The sequence below is a fragment of the Cyprinus carpio genome, chromosome B23 (genome assembly GCF_018340385.1).
Source record: "Cyprinus carpio isolate SPL01 chromosome B23, ASM1834038v1, whole genome shotgun sequence".
Classification (NCBI taxonomy): Eukaryota; Metazoa; Chordata; class Actinopteri; order Cypriniformes; family Cyprinidae; genus Cyprinus; species Cyprinus carpio.
The window spans coordinates 5,860,913-5,886,230 of record NC_056619.1 but is presented as its reverse complement, the minus strand read 5'-3'; the positions used below and the strand labels follow the sequence as shown (position 1 = coordinate 5,886,230).

Sequence of the window (25,318 nt, the reverse complement as noted above, 5' to 3'; positions counted from 1 at the left end):
AGTGCACTGTACATCCTGTGCGTACCAACTGAAATATGAAAATATAAAAAATAAATTAAGAAACTATTAATAATAACTCAATATTGTGTTCAGTTTTCAGCTGTACTCTGTAATGAGTTGGAGGAGGTTCACTTATTGTGCTAGTGCACTGTCAGTAAAATATCTGATGTCACTTCCCTGTGCTCCACAGATGAAAGAGGGAATGTAAACTTGAATTTTGAAACTGCCAGGTGGTGTTCAGCTGGCCTGGTAGACAGAGGTTGAAACACTGTCAATCATCTGATGCTCTGTGTCCAAGATGACCGAGGGAAGAGACTCTGCCTCAATGGACTTGGTTCAGGTATAATGCTTCACAGTTCTAGTCTATTATACCTCCCACTCAAGGGTAATGGACCTCAATAAACCTCACTGTCTCACGTTATATTGATCAATGGATTTTCTCCCGCAGCCAAAGCTGTTGTCTCATGAACTCTTGGATTTGGTCTCGTCCCATTTTAACCTGAAAGAGAAGGAATACTTTGGGTTCACTTATGTGGATGATACGTGAGTACCTCTTGTAATAATGTTGTCTGTAGATGCTCCTCATTCCCAGGGAACATTGGTAAAAATCGAGCTTCTGAAAACATAAAGGATGAAAAACATGGCAAACCTGAATTTAAAGAAATTGAAAATTCTGTCATTAATTACTCACTGCTCAAATCATATAGATTACTTTTATGATACATGCACTTGTTGAAGCATTTCAAGGTTTTGGTGGAATAGTCCCTCGGTGAAGGGACAGAAATCTCTTAAATTTTATTAAAATGATCTTCATTTGTGTTTTTCGAAACTGAATGAAAGGTTTGGGATGACACGAGGGTGAGCAAATGAGGACACAATTTTCATTTTTGCGAGAACTATCCCTTTAGGATCATCAGAATCAGATTAGTTTATTTGAATGAACCAGTTCTGAAAATTGATTCACTGAAGCCATTCATTGATTCGTTAATTCACTGAATCCAAAGTGTTTTTCAAAGTCCCTGAACAACACTTAAAATTATGGAAGTGGTCACACTTTGTATTAGGTAGCCTTAACTACTATGTACTAACATAACAAAATAAGTACAGTGTACTTATTGTGGTCATATTGTATTGCAAAACATGTTTGCTGCTATTGAGGTGGGATGCAGGTAAGGTTAGGTCCAGGTTTGGTGGTATAGGTAGGTTTAAGGGTGGGTTAAGGTGTAAGGGATGGGTCAACAGTGTAATTATAAATGTAATTACCTAAATTAATTACAGAAGTAACTACATATAGGTATTTTAAAAAATATAAGTACAATGGAAAAACATGTATGTACACAATAAGTGCATTGTATCAAATGATTAATTTTAATGTAAGTGCATAGTAGTTAAGGCCACCTAATATAAAGTCCATGGAAGGCCGTTTCTGCACTGAATAAAAAATAAAAAAGGTAATTGCAACTTTTTATCTCACAATTCTGACATTTTTTTTCTCACAATTGTGAGTTCATATCACGTAATTAAAAAAAAATTCTCGCAGTTCTGACTTCTCGCAACTGCAAGTTAAGTCCAATTCTAAGGAAAAAAAAAAACATTTTTCTTACAATTGCTAGTTTTTTATTTTATTGCAATTACCTTTTTTTAATTCAGTGGCAGAAACAAGTGTCCATATATAATATATAAAAATGTCTGTGTTAAAATACATTTGTTAAATACCACTGTTCATCACTATGGTTTTAAATAACTTATGTGGACTTCATATGTATCGTTTCCCTCAAAAACAAAAAAGTATTTACAGTATATGGTACTTCAAAGAATACCACAGTACTGCCATTGTACATATATAAAAACATGGTATTGTCAAAGTAATATGTTTAAAAAAGCATATTAATACTATGCCACATTTTGTTACTGTTATCATACCCATGCATCTCTCTGTTTTACTCCCAAACTTAGTTTTACTCTTTTAGAGTCAAGTGTTTTCTTTACAAATATAATGCAAAATCTCACTTAGTTCTGCTCAGTCCTGCTGAAGTCATTTCTGTGCAGATGATTTTCTTCTATTAGTGTTAAATTGCAGAGCCTCTACTTGGTTGAATAAGAATGTGGGCTTGCACATTTCAGTCAGAGGACCTTTTCTCTTTTAGTGGTCAATGCAAATGGCTGCAGCTGGACCGCAGAGTGCTGGAACATGACTTCTCCAAGAAATCCGGGCCTATTGCGCTTCAGTTCCTGGTGAGGTATGTGATCTCTGCCTCATGATGTCTGAAGTCACATGACCACAGTGACCACAGAATGCATTCCTGAACTGAATCACTGTGCTGCTGCTGCTGCTCCGAAGAAACACCTTGTTTTAGATCTGAAGTGAAGTTTTTTTTTACTTGCCTTGCTACAAAATTGTGATTTGTCATTTGCAGGTTCTATATTGAGACCATTTCACTTCTGAAGGAGCACACAACTGTGGAGTTATTCTTTCTGAATGCCAAGTCGGCCATCTATAATGTGAGTACATTTGTATCTGTTTACTCACCGAAGTGATTCACTGTCTCATTTCTCACCCCTATAAACAATTAGAAAGCCACAGACCTCAGAGGGGTAATATGAGTTATTGCATCCCAGGGCCACAGGAAGGGAATGTGTCACTGACTGGCTTGTGAATCAAGAGCAGAGAAATTCCTGCACGATTCATCATAACCATCAAGACCAACATAAGCATTATTTTGGGCATCATTTTTTCACTGTTCATTATGGCCTGGATTTTCCCAGTCACTTTATAAGCTTGCGGCAGAATTGTTTCTAATACAGAGGCAAAACTGAATTTGTGTTTGCTCTGAAATCTTTTATTTTTAATTTGTCGCCGCTGGTTGTTAAGTTAAGACATCAGTGGCAGGAAGCGACAGCATACAGTATGTTTACTCCTATGAATTTAAGATTTATGTACTTGAACTATAAAATTTCCATTCATTTGGATTAAACCGTTTTAACAAACAAACAAACTAATAAACTTAATGAAATACATATTAGGCAGTCATACATAAATGAAACAGGTAATATTTCTGTAATATTACTTATAAACTGAATGTGCTTTAATACGCAGACTTATATATTTATCGTAAATAAATCCAGTTTGTTTCATTTTAGCTAACTGAATATTGCTTTTTAACCATTTTCATACATTTTTAGTGAACAGTTTTTACAATGAATACATTCTTAATTTGAATTAACACATTTTGAAAATATGATTGTTTAAATAGAACCAAATATTTGAATTGCATATAAAAAATTCCATCTATTTGGATTACATTGCTTTAAAGGGGTCATATGATGCTTTTAAACAGTGCATTATGCATATATGCATTATGCAAATATTTCCTCATACTGACGTAGATATGTGGGAGCGTGTTTGAATGAGCCGTTTTAGGGGGGCCTGGCAGATTCTAAACTTTAATAAAGAATACCTCTTTGGATTTCAGACTTTAGTCTTTACAACTTTACAGATCTTCTTTATTCACCAAGAGCTTGTAACACTCCAAAGAGAAAGGAAAAATTGAAATCGCATCATATGACCCCTTTAATATAAACTAATATGATTATATTTGTCAGTAATACATAAATGATTTCTGTAAAAGTGCTTATAAACTGAATGTGTTTTAAATACACAACAACCAGGTTTATATATTTATCATCAATAAATCCAATTTATTTCAGTCTCATCCATTTTAACTCAATATTGCTTGTCCCACAGCCATTTATATTATAACTACGTATGTTCATACTTTTTACATGAATAAATGTAATTGATCATATCTGTTTTGCTTCTTTGCAACTTTCAGTCTGTTACAATTAAATCATATAAATGTGCGTCTCCAATGTACAGTGGCAATTTTCCTTTATTTTAATGAAAGGTTATATTAGGACTGTTGGTTGACTGAATATTACATGACAGACTATTTATTGATGAAAACAGTGAAAGATCAATTTAAATGATTTGTCTATAACCTAATTATTGTTCACGAGCCAAGCCATTTCACTAAAACAAATTGACACCCATGGCAGGAATATCTGTGGCACATTTTCTCATGACATTAATGAATAGACACGATGAGAATGATTTCAAAGCGTTGTTATTCACAGAACGGATTTGAAAGTGATTCAGTTCTTGAAGTGAAGGTTTTCTTGTTTGTGCACAGGGTGACATTGAGGTGGAGAGCGAGCTGGTTTTTAAATTGGCTGCTCATGCACTGCAGGTGAGACTGTCAGAGCTTTAAGACATGAGATGCTTTGGATTTTTAGACAGTGTTATGTATTAAATGCACATACTGAACGTGTTTTGTTTTACAGGAATCTAAAGGAGACTATACAAGGTGTGTTTTACCATATTAGTTTACCACAAAGTTTGTGAACTTGGAAAACACCTATTTTAAGACTTTAATGTCAGTTTGTACTGTCAAGTGTTTAGAAAAAACTAAAGGTTTTACCCAAGGTATGTCAAGGTACTGTAGGAGGTCTGTGTATTGATATATAAAACACACACACACACACACACACACACACACACACACACACACACACACACACACACACACACACACACACACACACACACACACACAGTCACTCGCAAGATATGGCAAAAGACATTAAGGGTTGTTAATTGAGAAACAAGGCCAGCATGAGATTAGAGTCATGTAATAACATCTTTATCACATCTTTCCAAACTTTTTTTTCTGTCGAACACAGAAGGAGTTATTTAGTGGCATGTTCAAGTTTCTGTTTTACAAACGGAGAAAAAGCAGGCTGATTCTGACTTTCAGTCTATCTTAAAAAGCACCATAAAAGTTGTGATTTGTGTGCTGTATTCTCAAGTAACATGATACAGTAGCTTTTCATTTAAGCCTTTTTTCACTTAGTTATAGCAAACTTTAGCTCTGCTAACATTTTTTGGTTAACTAAATATATCTATATGCAAATGTGTTTGTTTATTGTCTAATTAATCATTTTGTGAAAAATAATGAAAGCCGTTACACCCTATTACTTGTCCAATTCTGATTCAGTATACATTATAATGTGATAATGTGGTTAACATGATAATGCGGTTATGTAACATGAATCATTATGCTACTGTAAAAATGTTGGCTGCATGTTGAAGTGTATTTGTGTTGATTTTAGTGATGAAAACACCCGAGCAGATCTGAAGAAGCTTCCAGCACTGCCCACTAAAGTCCTGAAGGAGCATCCATCTCTAGCATACTGGTAAAACATGTTTTCATACAACTATTTGAACAGAAAACACCTGTGAAAGATAAGAAGATTCAGATAGACATCAGCAAATGTAGTTGGCTTTACATAAAATTCCAATATTTGAGAGTCAGTGAGATTTATTAATTGAATGCAACAGAAATTATTAGAATTATTATATGCATTTTCATTCAGCAAGGATGCATTAAATTGATGAAAGATGACTGTAAAGAAACATTTTTATTTATCCTAGAAGCCTGAAAAATAAAATGCATCACAGTTTCCAAAAAAGTATGAAGCAGCACAAATGTTTTCAACATTGGTAATAGTCATCATCAAATCAGCATATTAAAATGATTTTTGAAGGGTCATGTGACATATTTTAAAATAGATTACAATAGAAAACAGCTATTTTAAATTGTAATAATATTTCACAAGATTACAATTTACTGTATTTTTGGATCAAATAAATGCAGCCTTGGTGAGCAGAAGATTTTTTTACCATAATCTTACACCAAATTTTTGAACAGTATATATTTTCTGAATCTGAGTCTTAATATCTAACACATTTTTACATTTTGCTTCTCATGAAAACGTGTCTTGTTTTTAGGATTTTTAAATATGTTAACTGAACGACAAGACAAAATACTGATTAAAATGTTATTACTATATTCTTGTATATGTATATTAGCTTACTAAAAAACTGAATGAAGTGCCTCGTCTGGTATGTTGTTCTCACAGTTTAAAGCTGTTTGATTACTGCCAGTGCTGATGTGTCACTTAAGGCAGCGGCACAGACAGCCGTGAGATTTACACTGAGAGCCGATGAGTCCGTGATGCTGAAGCTGCATTTATAGCCCTTTATGAGAGCTTTATGGCTGATGATCTGTGCTCTGCTGTCTTTATGCTGACGCGCTGAGATTTGGGGGAGGCTGGGGAAATATATCCTCTGTGGAGCAGGTTTCATCATCCTTCTCTTTTGCAGCGAGGAGCGTGTGATTGAGCACTACAAGCTGTTGAAAGGGCTCTCCAGAGGACAGGCCATTGTGCAGTGAGTATCGGAAAAACAATGTTTAACCTCAGGGGGGCGGGCCATCAGAGGAGACCTGATTTATGATTGGCTGCACAAATCCTTCACGTCCATGCCTCAGGACTGATGTGTGCTGATGGATACTTAAGATGCTGTTAAACATCAATCTTAAGCAAATGTGTAACTGATCATTACATCTGTTTCAGGTATTTGACCCTGGTGGAGTCACTGCCCACATATGGAGTGCATTATTATGAAGTGAAGGTAAAAACTATCCATAGTGTATCGGACCATATTGCCATATACCCTTTATGTGTCAAAACTGAACTTATTAATATAATATAATATAATATAATATATATAATATAATATAATCTAATATAATATAATATAATATAATATAATATAATATAATATAATATAATATAATATAATATTAAAATTAGCACGTTAACGTATGCAATTAATTTTTCCAGTTTAATGTGGTTAAAATATGAGTGGGGGCAACCCCACTCACAACTGCTACTTCTGTCTCTACGCAATTGCGCAACTATATATTTATATAAAAGGTTGTGAGAAAATATGATCCGTGTCAGATCTGCGTTGCATGTCAGCAGCGGCAGCTCTTAAAATAATAGCAGCCAAAAAAACTAAAAACCCAGCTTAAATTAAGTTAAATTAAAATTAAATGTTGTTATTTTTTTTGAAGTATAATAAATGTTAAAATTGATAGCTCTCATTTATACTGTAATGTTGAATGGCTGTAGTCAATGGTTAAATATTTGTGGGAAAAAATCTATTTCATGGAGACATCAGTAGTATTGGCATCAGTGATACTTCAGTCATAAAAAAAGATGCCTTCAGTCATAAAAAAGATGACACTAAACAAATATAAAAAATATACTGTATTTGTTGTTTGTACATTAATTTGAAGATTGCATGTGAAATTATTGAAATATAAAAATATATTTAAGAAATTTAATGTTAATTTCAGAAGAAATGTGTGATTAATTAGTGATAAATATGAAATATTATATAATTATTATATAATGTACTATAATGATAATGATATATAATATCAAATAATATAATAAATACTTTTATATATACTTTTAATATAATAAATACTTTTTTTTTCTGTATGTGACCACAGCAAAAATTTTCCATTAATGAGGGCATTTTTTTATAACCATTTTTTGTCATTTTGCAATATATATATATATATATATATAGATAATATATATATATATATATTATATATATAAATATATATATATATATTATATATATTCTCTTTTGGTGGCACGTTGCCCCAAATCCTAGTTAATTTCTGTTAAAAGATCATATATTTTTTATGTGTTGTGGCTAAATACATATTTCTGGTTACAATTTATCTTAAGGTGATGTTATTACAGTGTAATTGCATAAATAAGTATTGAGTAATATTAATTAATGCATTTATATGGAATAAGGTTTAGGGTTTGGTTTAGGGTTTGTTGCTTGTAATTCTGCATTCTTTACTATTATTACTGTAGTAAGAACAAATTACATGGTACTATGTGTAACTATGTCACCATAAAATAAAGTGTTGGTACATTCAAATATTTACTAGTAAAAGATAGTATCAGTCTTTGCAGGTGTTGATGTGTAACTAATGGAAAGGTCTTGTCTGGCAGGATAAACAAGGACTTCCATGGTGGCTGGGCATCAGCTATAAAGGCATAGGACAGTATGACCACCAAGATAAAGTAAAACCTCGGAAGGTATGTTGTGTTTTCCTGTCTCTGGGCATTGGATGAATATTTGTTATATAAACAGGATCATGAGTCATTGTACAGAGCTCAGTACAGTATGTCCTGTGAAATGAGGCTTTGATTTCCCCAGATGAGACTCACAGCTTGTCAGTACTTGCTTTCATAGTTTATTTGTACTTTAGGCTATGATTATATAGAAATGAGGTGTAACATTCAACACACATAGTCTGCATGTGTTACGCAGAAAAGAGTGTGCTGATGAAATACAAGGGAAGTAAAAACAACTGTTGGACCAGTGTGTGTTGTGAATAATTAATATATATTAAAAATAAATGTAACAACAGTTTAATAATGGTTCATAGTGTGCTAAATTGGTTTTAGCACCCTATACAAATTTTTTTTTTTTTACCAAATTCAGTGTTTTATTTTTAATTTTTTGTGGATTCTATTTTAATGGTATTCATAAAAACATAATAACGTTCAAACAAAAAACATATATACAAATATATTTTCTAATGTAATAATAATTATATATATATATATATGTGTGTGTGTGTGTGTGTAATGTGTGTATATATATATATATATATTTTTTCAATTTGAGTAAAATAAAGTCATTGGTAAACATAACTTGACATGACGTTTTTCCTATTGGGTTTTCTAATGGGGTTTTTCAATTTGAGTAAAATAAAGTCATTGGTAAACATAACTTGACGATACTTTTATATTTTGCAAATAAATCTTTTGTCATAGTTGCCCCACTCTATAGGGTCCTATTTCTTCAGAAATTCTGTGTTGTGTATATAATTTTTTTTTTATTTTTAAATAAACAATTTATTTGATCATAAAAATCAAACAAAAAAAAACAACCCCTGATCAAATAAAAAAAAAAAACCCAACACCATTTTTACAAACAAAACTGAACAGCAGGTTTACTTTTAAAATTAAAAGAAAAAAAGGTGTGATTATTCCTTACAAAAATAAAGTTTCAATAATTATTTTATTAGTGTTAGTATATCATTGAGAAGTACACTGTACTGTACAATAGCAATATATTACTGTCATAATTTCTTCAAGTTAAACCAAACTTTAATTTTGACTGGATGCTGTGAAGCAGCGTTGCCAGAATCATGTGACTTGTACACTGTTGGCATGGGTTGTTTTTTAGTCTGTGAGTTAAAGCATTATTTCAATGAAGGGGACAGCCGAAAAACAAACAAACAAACAAACATGATTCGGTTAGTATTGATTGACAGGTGGGCTGGTTTAGTTTCACAGACCCACTGCGGTTCTGTGTGCGTTTTGTGCATCACGAAACTCATAGAGCCCTACAATCACCGTAGAGAGATTATGGCACTGATAATACACAGAATTATATAACACATCACACACTTGGCATTATGAACTGAACAACTGGTTTAAGATTCTCCAGCTGGGCTAGAACAGGTGCAGCAGTGACCCAGCCTGAGTGAGAGTGATCCACCCTGGGCTTTAGCTGAGTTTCACAGCAGTCCTGTGAGGAGCTGCTCTGGTATCTGACTGATGTCATGAGCAGCAAGGCTGGGCCAAGACTGCGTGCCTGAGCTCCTGTAGGAAACCTGATGAGACAAGTCAGGAACCGCGAGTAAAACAGATTCAGCAGAGTAGACGGTAACATAATGAAGAAGCTCAGGATTTGATTAACATCATTTGACCTTCCGAACCACCGGTAAGAGGCTCTAAAAGCTGGATAATTCACTTTCACATGTGAAGTCTTGAGAGAGTTTGTTCTTGTCGGTAACCTGCAGACGCCTCTGAAATGTTGTGATGGTATAAAACCGTGAAGGAGAAAGTGTTCATACTGTATTTTATATGGGTTATATATATTGGTAGAATTTTTTTTTCTTCAGCAACCTTATACCTAATGACCAGAAAAATGTAGGGTTGCTTTCAAATGTCTAAATTAAAAAAAGGACCTTTCAAAGGTTTTGGGGTCAGGGTTTCTTTTTCTTTTTTAAGAAATGTATATTTTTTTATTCAGCAAGGATGCATTTGATCAAAAGTGACAGTAACTTGACTTTTACTCTGTAATGATTTCTATTTAAAAAAGAAAATGCTAATGAATGTTTGCTTTAATGCTTTCTATTCATCAATGAATCCTGAAAAATTTACAAGTTTCCAAAAATATATATATATTTATTGAACTTGTTTTCAACATTGATAATGATCAGAAAGATTTCTTGAAACCATCAAATTGTCATATTAGAATGATTTCTGACGGATCATGTGACACTGAAGACTGGAGTAATGATGCTGAAAATTCAACTTTAATCACAGGAATAAATTAATATTTTAATATATATATATATATATATATATATATATATAGAGAGAGAGAGAGAGAGAGAGAGAGAGAGAGAGAGAGAGAGAGAGAAAACATTTATTTTAAATTATAAAAATATTTCACAGTATTACAGCACTTACTGTATTTTTAATCAAATAAATAGAGCCTTGTTGAGCAGAAGAGACTTCAAAAACCTTAAAAATCTTACAATTCCCCAAACTTTTGTATGACAGTGAATGCATACTCAGTATGATTGAATCAGCTTTTTTTTTAAGAGTGCAAAACTTACAACATAAGGTGAACACAAAAACAGCAGTAGAACCAGCAATGATAATAACAGAAATAAAATATATATATATATATATAATATATATATATATATTATATATATATATATATCTATATATATATATATTATATATATATATACTATAACAGAAAAAATAAAATTAAAAAAAAAAAACAAAAAAAAAACAGCAACAACAATAATACCTTCTGATGATGGCAACAGTAATAAAATTAATAATAATAATAATAATAATAATAATAATAATAATTAATAATAATGTAATAATGACACATACCCAACATATACCACACATATCCTAGCTTCTGTGTCAGTGCTCAAGTTTTTTTTTTTTTTTTGGAATACATTATTAATAATCATAAGGCAATATGATTTGAGGATTGTTGTGGTTACATGCAGTACTGCAGCGGTTGCCAGGTTGACGTGTACTCAGTCATTTAGCAGTGAGGTGTAGTCACTCACTGTGAGCTCTAGAGATCAGCCCGTGAAACTCTCTCTCACATGTTGTTTTTCCTGATTTAGCTCTTCCAGTGGAAGCAGTTGGAGAACTTGTACTTCAGAGAGAAGAAGTTTGCCGTGGAGGTGAATGACCCTCACAGGTGAGCAGAAATAGAGGTTTTGGAGACTGATCTTGGATCTGTGTGTGTTTGAATAAGAGATCATGAGCTGGATTCCACCACATATAATATACTGTTTTGGGGGCCAGTAAGATTTTTAAATAGTTTTTTGTAAGAAGTCTCTTACAGTAATATTCTGAAATAGTATTACAGTTTAAAATACCTCTTTTCTATTTAAATATATTGTAAAATTCCATTTATCAAAGTTAAAAAATCAGAATCATCACCATAATCACCACAGTAACAAGATTCAAGTCATCCTTCAGAAATCATTCTAATATGCTGATTTGCTGCTCAAGATGATGAATAGAAAAAGACCCAAAGAAAAAACATTTATTTCAAATAGAAATCTTCTGAAACTATATTTTTGTATTTAATTTAATGCATCCTTGCTAAAGAAAATTAATTCATTAACAAGACAATCTTACTGACCCCAAACTTTCAACATGGCAGTTTAAATTTGTGTATTGTATATTCATTAGTTTATAACCATATATGAATCAAATTTGAATTTGCATTGTAATTATTTAAAGGTGTAAGGCACATTAAGCCTTATATAATACAACAAGAAACAGAAAATGTAAAAAAAAAAAAAAAAACATTGAAGATTTTTAAAACTTTCTCAAGGTAAAATAATAATGCTGCTTATTGTTATAAATGCAAGTTTATCATTAAGAGGTATTAAAAACTATTAGTAAATGTTAAAACAATTGTCTTAACATGCAATGTGTTAGTTGCTATTTTTACAGAGTGTGAATTCAAGTGTTTTCCAGTTTCCTCTCTGAATGTGTTCCAGTGACCATGCTGCATGTGTGTGTGTGTGTGCATCTGTGTGCAGGCGAACAGTGACTAAACGCACATTTGGCCAGACGGGACTAGTGATCCACACTTGGTATGCCAGTCACTCATTGATCAAAACCATCTGGGTCATGGCCATCAGCCAACATCAGTTCTACCTGAACAGGAAACAGAGCAAGGTAAGTCAGCATACACACATGACCAATGAGCTCTGATCTATCAGGCTGCTCATATATACATATATCTATAAGAGAACAGTAGGTTCATATGGACTGACAAGATTCAAATCCAAAAAGTTACATCAGGCATTACACCATTCCAGAATTATGAAACATCTCCTGCTCTTAATAATAGTCGCTCTACACCCACTGTCTTCTGTCTTGTGTTTCATAAATATTCATGTTTTCAGGTTTGATCTTTTTCATCTAAAATTAGGAATTGTAAAAATCAAACGCTTGTGTAACCCATAGGAAAGAAAGATTTTTTTTTTTTTTTTTTTTTTTATGAACCCTTTGAAATAATAGCTAGACTTTTTTTTTTTTTTTTTTTTTTTTTTATGGAACATTATATTGAACTTTTTATGAAAAAAAAAAAGTTTTTTTTTATGCCTCAAATAGTGAGAATATGTACTTGATTCTCAAGGAGGAAGTCAGCAAGTTTTCATGTTGATCATGGAGAGGCCTTACATAGCAGACTTTATAGGGTTAATATAAAATCCTATATCCTATTTCTATCAATTAACAGGCCAAAATCACCAAAGCCAGGAGTTTAGGAGACATCGCGGCTGACCTGACAGAGAACGGAGCATCAAAGATGAACAAACTGAGCGCAGGAGTGAAAAATCAGCTCATCATGGCCAGTAACGGGAGTCTGGTTTCAACAGGTACATGAGCTCTGATCTGATCCTCAGGATAGTATTTGATGCTTGAGTCAGCCTCTGTTTATCCATGTGTCAATGTACTTCCACAGATATCCGTGGATTCTTTTCCTCTTATTTGTGTTGCTTCCTCTCAAAAAAAAAAAAAAAAAATGTAATTGAAGTTCTTTGTACTTTAAATAGTCTTGACGTCATCTTTTTTCTTTTATTGCTTGCCATAATGAATGCATGCACTATTTTATGTATTATTTCACAGGTTCGGCTGACTCTGAAATGAACGACGACCAGAAAAAAGAGAAACTCGCCGAGCTGAGAAAGAGAGAGAGAGAGATCCAGGATATACTTAGCCAAAAACTGACAGAGCTGAAGGAAATATGCCTGCGGGAGGCTGTAAGAGCAAACAAGTCCAATATTTTTTTCCATTTTGATTGTGTTGTGATCACATTATTACATAGCAAGTCTAATAAATAACAGAATTGCCAATGTACTATGTATTAAAATAGTTATACTGAGACAAATTTTGTTTGATTGTATATTGTTTTAAAGAAATTTCTGTTTTTATTCAGCAGGGATGCATTAAACTGGTCAAAAGTTACAGTAAAGACATGTATAGTTAGATTTCTATTTCAATGCATCAAAGAAGAGTAAATTGCTTTTTCTATTTTCTTCCTATTTCTTAGATCAAAGAAAAAAAAGATTTGTATTTTGATTCATCAAAGAATCCTTGAAAAATGTATCATTGTTTCTATCACAGGAATAAATGACATTTCAAAATATATAACAATAGAAAACATTATTAAAAAAACAATATTAAAAACATTTTAGACCCCAAACATTTACAATATGATTTTTCATCTCATATTCTCATTATGCTCGCGGTAATGAAAATAAGATTTTTTTCCCCCATTGCATTAATGAAAATGAAATCATATTGGCCCTTGGTTTCATTTTCTTTATGCAAATTAATACAATAATTTATTATTTTCTGAAATATGACCCACGCTTGTTCTTTGTGACTTTCACTCATGTACAGTATGTTTTATCTGTTTTCAGGAACTCACTGGCAAACTCCCAAAAGAGTATCCCCACATCAAAGGCGAAACCCCTCCTCATGTTCGGAGGAGAGTCGGGACGGCCTTCAAATTGGATGACCTTTTCCCATATAATGAGGTTAGTGTGAAACACTGCCACACAACAATGTTGCCAAGTAGAGGACTGAATAATATATTAGACACTGGGGGTCAGGCTCTATTGCTATGAGGCTGTCCTGAGCTGGTCAAATGCCAACATGCCATTTTTAGCTCACGTGTGTCAGTATGTGGAATGACTGATCTTCCTCTAGTGTTTGTCTGTTATCACCTGTAAGGTTTAGCTGCCAAATAATTCCAGGATGTGGCCTTGTATCGGCGATCAAGCTTGGAAAAAAGACACAAAGAATTTGGTTTATTGTTTCGTGGTTTCAACCACAAATGTTGATTGAGAACAAACCTAGGATATATTTGCTTTAGGTTGCAGCCTTAAAAACCCCATGAGATCATGATGGGTTATTTTTTATGGGTTAGATGAATTATAACCCATAAAAAATAACCCATCATGATCCACATGTTAGTATACTCAGAAAACTTCGCAAAAAAGCATAGTTTTGCATTTTGGAAAACGGACTACAAATGTTGATGACTCTTCACACTCGTACCGACAGACAGATTTATGAATAGAATACAAAATAATCAACATTGTTTTGAATGGCAATCTTTCTTGCTAGGATCCATACCTCAGAAATTTGGAGAGCCGCTTTGCGTTGCAGCAGAAAATCGTGGAGGCGGCCAAGAAGCTCGCTGCTGAGCCTGACATCTCTAAATTAGTGAGGAAAAAAAGGAGGAGGAACTGTCTGGACGCCATGCAAAAGCTGCAGGAGATCGAAGATGAAATGAACCAATACAGACTGAAGAAAGGGCAGAAACCCACACAGAGAGCTTCTGTGATCATAGCCGGTATGTCAGACAGATGTTTGCTGAAGTGGCTCAACTCACTCAAAGCACAACATGTCAATCACAAAAAAACAAACCTTAAAAAAAAAATTATAAATATTTCAATACTTTATTTAATAAAAAAAATAATTAAGAAAAATTATATTCAAATAACACATCAACTAAACAAAATCAAATTAAAGTGACTTAAAAAAAGAAAAAAATAAAAGCCACTTAAAGTGACTTAAAGAGAGATATAGTGCATTAAAGAGTGCATTTTGTGATACTGTCATTATGTTTTACTTAAAAGTACATTTTATTTAATAATATTTTGTAGTGTTTTACAGAAGCACACTTATTTTGATGTGTTGTTGACTAACATACAAAAGCACACGTAAAGTACTTAATTTTTATTTTTATTATAGTAATTTTAATTATAGCTTGTTATTTGATATTACATGAAAAAAAATTATATATTTTAAATGTACGAAATTGCAACTTTATCATTACAAACGTTACAAATTAAATACATGACGCAAGTTTTGATGTAAAGTACACTGAAGTATATTTTAGTTTATAATAAATGCTTGTCAGTACAAACGATGTTCAGCACATGTCCATCTGAAGAAAGAATTAAAGCAAGATATAAATGAACAGGAAAAAAAAAATAAAAAATTATCACTGCAATTTTACTGTGATTCTGATTGTGGCTCATCCAATATTTCATATACTGAATATACAAATGGTACATATACATTTATCAAGCTATGAATTTTCTGTGTTGATTTAATGTAATTAATTATAAAAAATATGGCTTAACTAATGAAATTGCAATATATGTGATTGATTTATTTGATTAATCATGTCATGTAGGTAATTCAAAGAAAAATTATATATAATAAATTAAGTATTTCATCAACAAAACAACAACATTTCTCTTTCTTCCATAGATGAACTGGCTCAGTCTGAGTGCAGCTCTCTGTGTGAAAGTCTTCCTCTAGATGACGGTAATGACATCAATTATGAAACCACTATCAGCTCTCTGCTTATATAATTAAGATTTATTTCAACTCACTACCTCACTTCCAGTGTTTCTCCATCAGCATTTTTCCCTAATGTAGGCACTGAGTATTGCACATTAACACACTCATAATAGATCATTTATCATGCAGAACCAACAATGAATTTATATAATGTTATGTGAATCGGATGCAATCAAATGTAGCAGAGCAGAAAACATAACAGTCAAAAACTATATTTGTGTCTTCAGAAGATGATGGCAAGAGGCCACGTTCCCGCTCCGTCCAATGCTCCCCATGTCTTAGTCCTCCTTTGTCATCCTCCGGCCTGGAATACAACACCGAGAGAAGATCCTCATCCAGCGACACACATCACGACAGACCTCTTAACAGGTGTGAATACTCATAGCATGACAGGCTGGGCTGAATCTCATGAAAAAATGGTCCGGGTCACTCTAGAAAAAAATATTAAATAAAATTTAAATTAAAAAATAATAAAAAAAATAATTATTATAATATAATAAAAATAAAAAAAAAAAAAAAAGATTTTTCAGTTGTAAAATATTTATCAGTCATGGTAGCAGTTGTTGTACACTGTTTTTATTTTTTATTAATTTGTCGGAAAAGATTAATGTTCATTATTGCATTGCTGTAATAAGATTTTATATAGATTTGATGATGTAATTAATATCAATTATATAACATTTAATAATAATAAATAATAGTAGTAGTAGTAGTACAAAAAAAGAAAAAAAACAAACAAAAAAATATATACACACAATATATCTATACCCCTCTACACCTCAATAGCTACAGTATGTGACACACAAAATATAACATAAAAAAATCATGAAAATGTCATGAAAATAATGTAAAAATATAATAACAATATAATTTTCCACATGCAAAAACATTATTTCTTATTTTTTGATTTTTGGGTAAAAGATTACCAAGACATGTTCTTGACACTTTTTTCGTAAGATTCAAAGTCTGAGCTTTTGGTTTAGCCACCACTGGACATTTCTCTTTCATCAAAGGTGTTCTTTTGTCTGTCTGAATTCAGATTAGATCATGAGGTCCAAGGCCCAGGACATTATTACATCCCCCGAGAGGTGTTCTCTGCCCAAAGCAGTCCATGTAAAACGTTACCCAGAATGCCAAAGGATCCCCGCAGCTTACCGCAAACCCCCGTCATGCCCCGTAATGCCTACAGCAACAGCCAACTCGGGTGAGTTGACTTGGTCCAGTAAAAAACACTCAAAAAAATCTCTCACAACCACAAACAACACCCTAGAATTGTGGTGGAAACAAATAGTTTGTATTTGTTTAAATTGAGGTGATGCAAGTAGTTTATGTATTTAGTGCATTCTCTTTTACCAAAATAAATGATATTTACTGTGTCCTGTAGGTCAGAAGGTCACATCCGTGGTTTCCGGCACCGCAGTGGCAGTTTGGAGTCCCAGTCACAAGTTCTCCACTCTCACTGTGCAAACAAGTCGGCCTTCCCGCTGTCTCCGTCCCGCCGTAGCAACAGTACTGAGGTGCTGGACGACTGCTCGTCCTATACCAGCATGTCCAGCATGGACTACTGTCTCCCCTGCTCGGCCACTCCTCCCTACCGCGTGCTGGACTCACAATCCCATGACTACCGGCTCCACCGCAAAGTCGAGATCTATGGCAATACGGGCAGCATGCCAAACTTGGTCCCTCAAAGTTCCAGCTGTTATGGCTACCAGCAGAATCACTACGGCCCCACTGCGTACTGCGTGACTGGGTATCCCGGTTTCGAATATGAGCCTTGTTCTAATGGAGCTTATGTCTATGAGAGCGAACTTGAGGGTCACTATAACATCAACCCCACTTACCCAGCACATGGGTACCAGAGTCGTAGTCGGAATAGGCATTATGGAATAGAGGGGTCGGATAATTTGTCACAGAATCCATACGCCACTGTAAGGCCCCCTAGGGGAAGACAGGGGCCCTTGAACGAGGTGTTGACGAAGAACATGTACAAGGCTTTGGTGGCGGAGCATTTGAAGGGATGGTACAATCGCAGTGCTGGGCACAGGGACCCAGGTACATATCAGCTGGTGTACACCTACAAATATGACCGAGGTTCCCAGCACAGCTTGGGTTACCAGACACTGCCCGCACCCTTCAGCCACTCCAGCCGAACCAACTCGTTCTCCTCAGGTAAGTACAGTTCCTCAAACATACACTTCAGACTATGAATAAAATCAAACATATGGGCAACAAAATGCCAGGTTCTGGTGCAGAGCTGCAGTAAGCACCTGTTGGGACCAGTAGAAACCATTAATCATGGGCCCCTTGGCTGAAATAGTGTTCCCAAGTGACCTGGATCCTTCTCAATCCCGTCAGGGCCACCCTCAAGTCAAAAGCTGCATTGTTCCACCTTTTTGGTGGCCCTGTTTTAGTATGACCTTAACTATTACTTCCAATCTCAACAACTCGACAGAAAAAATACCAGGTTCTGGTGCAGAGCTGCAATAAGCGATTGTTTGGCCAGGTATAAACCATTCATCCTTGGCTGAAATAATGTTCCTAATTGATCTAGATCAGTTTTCTCAAACTCAGTCCCTGGAGGGCCACAGCTCTGAGCAGTTTTGCTCCAACCCTAATCAAACACACCTGATCCAGCTAATCAAGGTCTTCATGATCACTAGGGACTTACAAACAGGTGTGAGTTGGAGCTGGTTGGAGCTAAACTCTGCAGAGCTGTGGCCCTCCAGGAATCGAGTTTGAGACCACTGATCAAGATCCTTCCTGATCCAGCCCTGGCCACCCTCAAGCCAAAAGGTGCCATTGTTGTTTTTTAGTATTACCGAAACTATTACTTCCAAATCTCAGCGACTTGACAGAAAAAATACCAGGTTCTGGTGCAGAGCTGCAAGAAGCATTTGTTTGGCCAGGTACAAACCGTTCATCATTGGCTTCTTGGCTGAAAAAACGCTCCCAATTGATCTGGATCAGGGGTGTCAAACTCAGTTCCCTGAGGGCCGGAGCCCTGCAGAGTTTTGTTCCAGCCCTGCTCTAACACTCATACCACGTAGTTTTCAAATAAGCCTGAAGGACTTAATTAGTTGGATCAGGTGTGTTTAATTAGGGTTGAATCTAAACTCTGCAGGGCTCCGGCCCTCCAGGAATTGAGTTTGACACCCCTGATCTAGATCCTTCTTGATCCAGTCCGGTCCACCCTCAAGCCAAAAGGTGCCATTGTTCATCCTTTTTTGTGGCCCTGTTTTAGTGTGACTAAAACGATTACTTCCAAACTCAACAAAACAGCTGACAAAATGCCAGGTTCTGGTGCAGGGCTGCTGTAAGCAATTCTTGGGCTGTGTACAAATCATTCATTATGGGCCCCTTAGCTGAATTATCACTCCCGAGTGGTCCAGACTACCCTCAAGCCAAAAGGTCCAGTTGTCCCCCCTTTTTGGCATTCCTGCTCTGGTATGACCTACACGATTACTTCCAAACTCAGTAGTCAACAAATTTAAAAGGACTATAGGAATTGATTTGTATTAAATTGCACAGTGGAAATGGACCATCAAGAAGTTAGATATTGATTTATTGTCGACAGCCAGAGCGATTTGAAATTCTAGTAAACTTTGGCACATAACTTGTCCTGCACCCCTTGTGCTTTGGGAATGAGTGATACCTTATCATGCAGCCAGGGCTGTCCTTAGCTGATGGGTTGAAAATAAGCAGGGTTGAAGACTTGTAGAGCAGGGGTGCCCAATCCTGTTCCTGGAGATCTACCTTCCTGCAAAGTTCAGCTCCAGTCCTGATCAAACACTACTTAACCAACTAACTAAGATCTTCAGGAGCATGTGATAATTACAGACAGGTGTGTTGAAGCAGGGTTTGCACTGAACCCTGCAGGTAGGTACATCTCCAGGAACAGGATGGGTACCCCATTTCTAGAGACTTGTGGTGTACACTTTGACTTGGGCCAGTAAGCAACCAAAACACCCTAGTAAAACACCCTAGCAAGCATATAGCAGCCTAGCAACCACACAGAGCACCTTAGCGACCACATAGCAAAGCCCTTGCAGCACCCTTGCTTTGTAGCATTTAGTTTTGCATGGGTTTTTCCCCCTTACATTTCCTTTGATAGTCCAAATTAGACTTTCTGCTCACTTTAAAGGGGTCATATGATGCTTTTTTAAAGATCATTATTTTGGGTATTTGGTGTAAAAGAATATGTTGACATGCTTTAATGTTCAAAAAACACATTATCTTTCAAATACTGTACATTATTGTAGGTCCTCTATGCCCCGCCTCTCTCAAACGCCTCGTTTTCTACAAAGTCCCTTCTTCTGACAAGCGCAGTCTGCTCTGATTGGCCAACTGACCCAGTGCATTGTGATTGGCCGAACACCGCAAGCACTCGTCGGAAATGTAATGCCCCGTTTCATAATCGTGAGCTTCATCTTTCAAAATAAATGTAAAGACAGTTAATAAGGTCCTTAGTTTTACCATTAGTTCAAGACCAAAAGTGGAACAGAGTCGTGTGACAGACACAGTGATGAAGCTCCTATGTGTTTGCAGTACACAAGCCACGGACGGTTAAGACAGCGACTCCACTGTGTGACCCTGATCTCTCTCTCTCTCTCTCTCTCTCTCTCTCTCTCTCTCTCTCTCTCTCTCTCTCTTTTCACACACACACACACACACACACACACACACACACACACACACACACCCCACACACACACACACACACGACGCGCAAAACTCTGCATTTGAACAGTCAATAGCAAATAATTAAATTAAAAACAAAACATACTTACAGTAGCTGATTCAGAAGCACCAGATTGTCGTAGCAAAATCAGAAAGACCTCCTCTCCTAGGTTCATGAAACGGTCGTCCATAAAATGTGTTGCTGATTTTCTGTTGTAAGTAATCTTAAAGATTCCTAAATGCATCTACTTTCGGAAGACCAAATAAAGTGCTTTTGCTTTCGCCTAGATACACACAGCATCTCCCTGACATGACTGCTTCAACACTAACTGCAGTTACTGAAACCACACCTTCTTTCTTTGCGTGAACATTCGAGCGGCATTACGCAAATATTTCCACCCAGTGTAGTAGACATGTGGGGGCGTGTTAGAACGAGCTGGGGGGAAGAGGTGTGGCAGAGTCTTAACTTTGATAAAAGAATATCTCTTTGGGTTTGAGACTTTAGTCTTTGCAACTTTACAGATCTTCTTCATGCACCAAGAGCTTGTAACACACCAAAGAGAAATTAAAAATTGAAATCACATCATATGACCTCTTTAAGTAAATATGTCAATACCAGTCATTAGAATATTACTAGACTCTCAGCTTAATATCTGTTAACAAATAAATTTACAATCCCCAATAGACATTTTACTGACTATAAGTAACTTTGCAAGTACATCAACTTTTTTTAACCCTAACAGTCTGCTTATACTCTAATTAAAGTTAGTTGACATGAAGTTGCAAAGTTCCTTAAAAAAATTTGTAGAATATCAAAAGTGGGTTATCAAAATAAAGTATGACCTTTTCTTATGATGAAATTTAAATAAATGTTAATTTACCATATCACACCTCTCTTCCTCATTAGTATCGTCTACTGCCAGTGGAGGGGGAAACTGGCAGAATCATTTAGCCGTGGGTCTGACTGATGGTGAACTGCCAGACGGTCCCTTGAGCGCTGGGGCTTACAGTCCTTCATACAGTCGCAGTCCTACACACAACAGGTGAGACAGAAAACTACTTTGAACAAGACCTACAGACCAGCCATTTAGGTGTATTCATAGTACGTATATTCGTCAGACCATCTAGGTTTGAAATGCATATATGTTTATGGCAAGCCTGCAACCTTTAGCCAAAAGAAGTAACAGATAATGCTAACACTTCACAGGGAAGGAGACCAGAGGCAGTTTTTTTAATGGATGTTAGTGGAGGAGAGGCTTCACTACACTGAATATACAGCTTTTTTCAGGAAACAGCTTATCATTTAATGAAACCACAGACTATTGGCTAATCTTCAACATGTTTTAAAGTAAACAGTAGTTTTGGATTGAACTATTTTTAGAGTTTACACTGAAAAATGCCATTTTATAAAAGAAGTCACAGACTTTTTGTGACTGATGGGATTCAGCTTACAGCACTTCCCATTCATTCCTATGATATCCGTTAACGGCGAAAGAGTGTCGCAGAGTTCTGACTGAAAATCAATGACGTCAAGGCTGTAATGTGATTATCAAGGCATACGTCATCCAAGTTTACCGTTATGCTTTCTCCAATAGTAAGTAATACAGACCCTCTTATCTCCCAATAGTAAGACAATCTCTGGTTTAGCTGTAACCTGCTAAAACACACCTGCCTGGAAGATTCTAGTAATTCTGGCAACTTGAGTAGCAGATTCAGGTGTTTTTAATTAGGGTTGAAGCTAAGCTCTACAGGATAATGGTCTTCCAGGTCCAGGAAGGACCAGGACAACTTTTCTGTGACTTCTGACTGGCGTTCTGTAGCAGGGGACTTCACTATGGATGTCCTATTTAATCTGACAAAAACTGAAATGAGGCTTTGAGACTGTTATTATGTCATAATGGTTTAAGGCAGGTGTCCAGTCCTGCTCCTGGAGGGTGTTCAGCTTCAACACATCCACCTGGAAGTTTCAAGTGATTCTGAAGACCTTGATGAACTGGTTCAGATGTGTTTAATTAGGGCTGGAGCTAAACTCTGCAGGATAGTGGCCCTTCAGGAGCAGGATTTGACACCCTGGCTTAAGGCACTTAGCTAATAGCTAATGTTTACAACATGTTGTGTTTTGACCTCTAGACATTTATAGAAATAAGCATTTTTTACTTTAAAATATGGCTTCTACTTTTACTAAGGTCTGTTATATCAGTATTAGGTCATAGTGAAGTCATTTTGTGTATTTGGATGATAACCTAATTCAGTGATATTCAGTTGCAGCCCCCTTTGGACATCTCCACCACATTAAGCAACCAACCAGCAAGCATAAAACATTCCCAGTTGTTGTACTTTGGATTTGTGGCAGTACAATGTTTTAAAAACAAGCAAGAACCACACCTTATATAATACAAATAATGTAACCAAAACAAATAGTAAAGAAAAAGTCAAATAAATAATTAAACAATAAAAACAAAGAGATCAAAACTCCAAACAAATAATAAAACAGAAAGAGATCAAACAAATAATGCAAATATATATATATATATATATATATACAAATATATATATATATATATATATATATATATATATAAAACCAAACAAATAATAAAAACAAAGATCAAACAAACAAAAGAAAAAAACGGATAAACAAAACAAATAAAAACAAAAGATATGAAACAAACAGAACAAATAAAAGCAAAAGATCAAACAAAACAAATAATACAAACAAAAAGTGTTAAAACTAAAAAAAAATAATAATAATAAAATAACACGCAAAATGCATTGTATATATTTAGATTACAAAAACAAACCAGATTTGTTGCTGGGATTTGCACATGCAAAATAAAATGTTGGTTTGAAACGTAAAAAACACAAGCAGCCTCCAAGCATCATTGAAGTAGATTTCAAAATCAGACCAATTAACAATGTTTGTAAATACATTTAATACATTAATTAATACATGAATGATACATTTTAATGTCATTTATATATAAATATTCTATAACTACATAATTTCTGCACTGTCAGCTACTGTAGTTCAATCTTTGGGCACACCTTTAGGGCAGTAATAATTCCTTTTACAATGATTTTACTCGATTACTATGGTCTTTCCATGGTACTTTTCAATCTAACTACATTGTTAAGACAAACTCAACCTAAAAATTCAAACTGTTGACATGATTTAATGTTTGCATTTTCTTATGGCAGGTTTCCGTCAGAAAGTGCCGCCTCTCACACATCAGAGCCAATAGAGGTGTTCGGTGCCATGGCCAGCGGTTCTGACACAGACCATTAAAGAGCACACGAGGACAGGTCGTCTTTCACTGATATGATTTTATTTTGTACATGTCAGAGACTTGCACTGACAGTACCGATTTAAAAGCTCTTGTAATGTCCTCTCAAAACCTTGAGCTTTACTTATAAACCAGTGAAACAATGAAAGAAATGTATGATTTTTACAAGATGACCTCAACGTCTAGGACGGGAACGATCCACGAATGAAATGTCTTCTTGGACATCTAGCTGATTCCACAGGTCAGTCCCGTCACAGAGCACAGGCTGATACCACAGCAACACGACTGCTGTTTTCAGCAACTTCTGGAAGACCAAAAGAAAAACCGGCACAACAGGAAGTAGAAGGAAACAGAAGCACCTCACGGACAAATGTGGATAACATGGACCTAATTCTCTCGTGGCTCAGAATGGCATGCGTTTCTGAGAAACGCTGTGGCCATGTCTAGCTGAATAAATGACTCGTGAAATCCCCAGAACTGTCAGAGCATCAGTGTTCATTAGAACTGTGGCGAGAAAAATAAATCAACCAAACGAGATGTGCACACTGTCCTTTCACACAGGAGTTTCTGAGAGAGTGAAGAAACTAGCCATATCACATGACCTTTTGGACCTTTTTTACATTGTCAGTGATAGATTTGAACATTAATATTGAAATCTCAAAACACTGCAAGAACAAAATAATGTAAATATTATTATGACTGAGTGGCTGTTTTTTTGCACTCTTATTTTTAATTTATCGAGCTGTCCGTGCTTGTAGAAGTTATATATGCACTCTGATTGTGTACCATTACATGACAAGTGAGTGGTTTGCTTGCTTGATACTGTATATATTTTGTCCTGCACAAATTCTGTTAGAACAGCACTTGATTAAAGTAAAGCTTGGCAAGACTGCCGATACAAGACCGTCCAAAATCCAGACGTTAGTTGTTCTGCTCTTAAAAAAAGACATCACATTTTGAGCCTAAAGAACACTGTAAGAATGTTGTCAATGTTCTTAAAGGAATGTTTCGGTTCAGCACAGGTTGAGCTGTGGAGCAGCATCTGAAGAATGCTGTCGATTAGTACATCATCTGCTCATTCCTCAGTGTGTGTCAGTGCTCTGCGTGTCCAAACAAACACACATGTACAGAACTGCACTTACAAAGGAGGTCTAGGTAAGATGTTACAGAGAATGTGTAAACTCGTACTTTTCTTAAAGCACCTATTTTGTTTTTTTGTTTTTTTTTCCTCTTACAAATATGTGCTATTTGAGCTGTAAAATTTTAGTAAAATATATTACATTTAAAACGTTAAGTGAAAATTTGAAATGTTGTCTTATAAGTTTGTTAAATCACTAAAATTCGACACACACAAACACACATACACATACAAAAACCCTTGTCTCAGAAAACTAAAATAAATC

The 25,318-nt window shown here is 35.2% G+C and overlaps 1 protein-coding gene across 2 annotated transcripts; it reads left to right on the top strand.

Annotated features, from left to right (window-relative positions):
• Positions 1-415: 415 nt before the first annotated feature.
• Positions 416-25,318, top strand: frmd4bb (FERM domain containing 4Bb). 2 transcript variants are annotated; one of them, XM_042750593.1, is made up of 21 exons: positions 416-543; positions 2,148-2,240; positions 2,418-2,502; positions 4,191-4,247; positions 4,342-4,364; positions 5,170-5,253; positions 6,224-6,289; positions 6,475-6,532; positions 7,945-8,031; positions 11,175-11,251; positions 12,108-12,246; positions 12,812-12,950; positions 13,201-13,334; positions 13,998-14,114; positions 14,707-14,935; positions 15,862-15,918; positions 16,185-16,323; positions 16,994-17,158; positions 17,339-18,123; positions 21,539-21,674; positions 23,830-25,318. In XM_042750593.1, the coding sequence occupies exons 1-21, from the start codon at positions 431-433 to the stop codon at positions 23,915-23,917; spliced, it is 2,871 nt and encodes a 956-aa protein (XP_042606527.1). In that variant the 5' UTR covers positions 416-430; the 3' UTR covers positions 23,918-25,318. The 2 variants fall into 2 exon arrangements, with proteins under 2 accessions (XP_042606527.1, XP_042606526.1); XM_042750592.1 differs by having other exon boundaries at positions 16,182-16,323.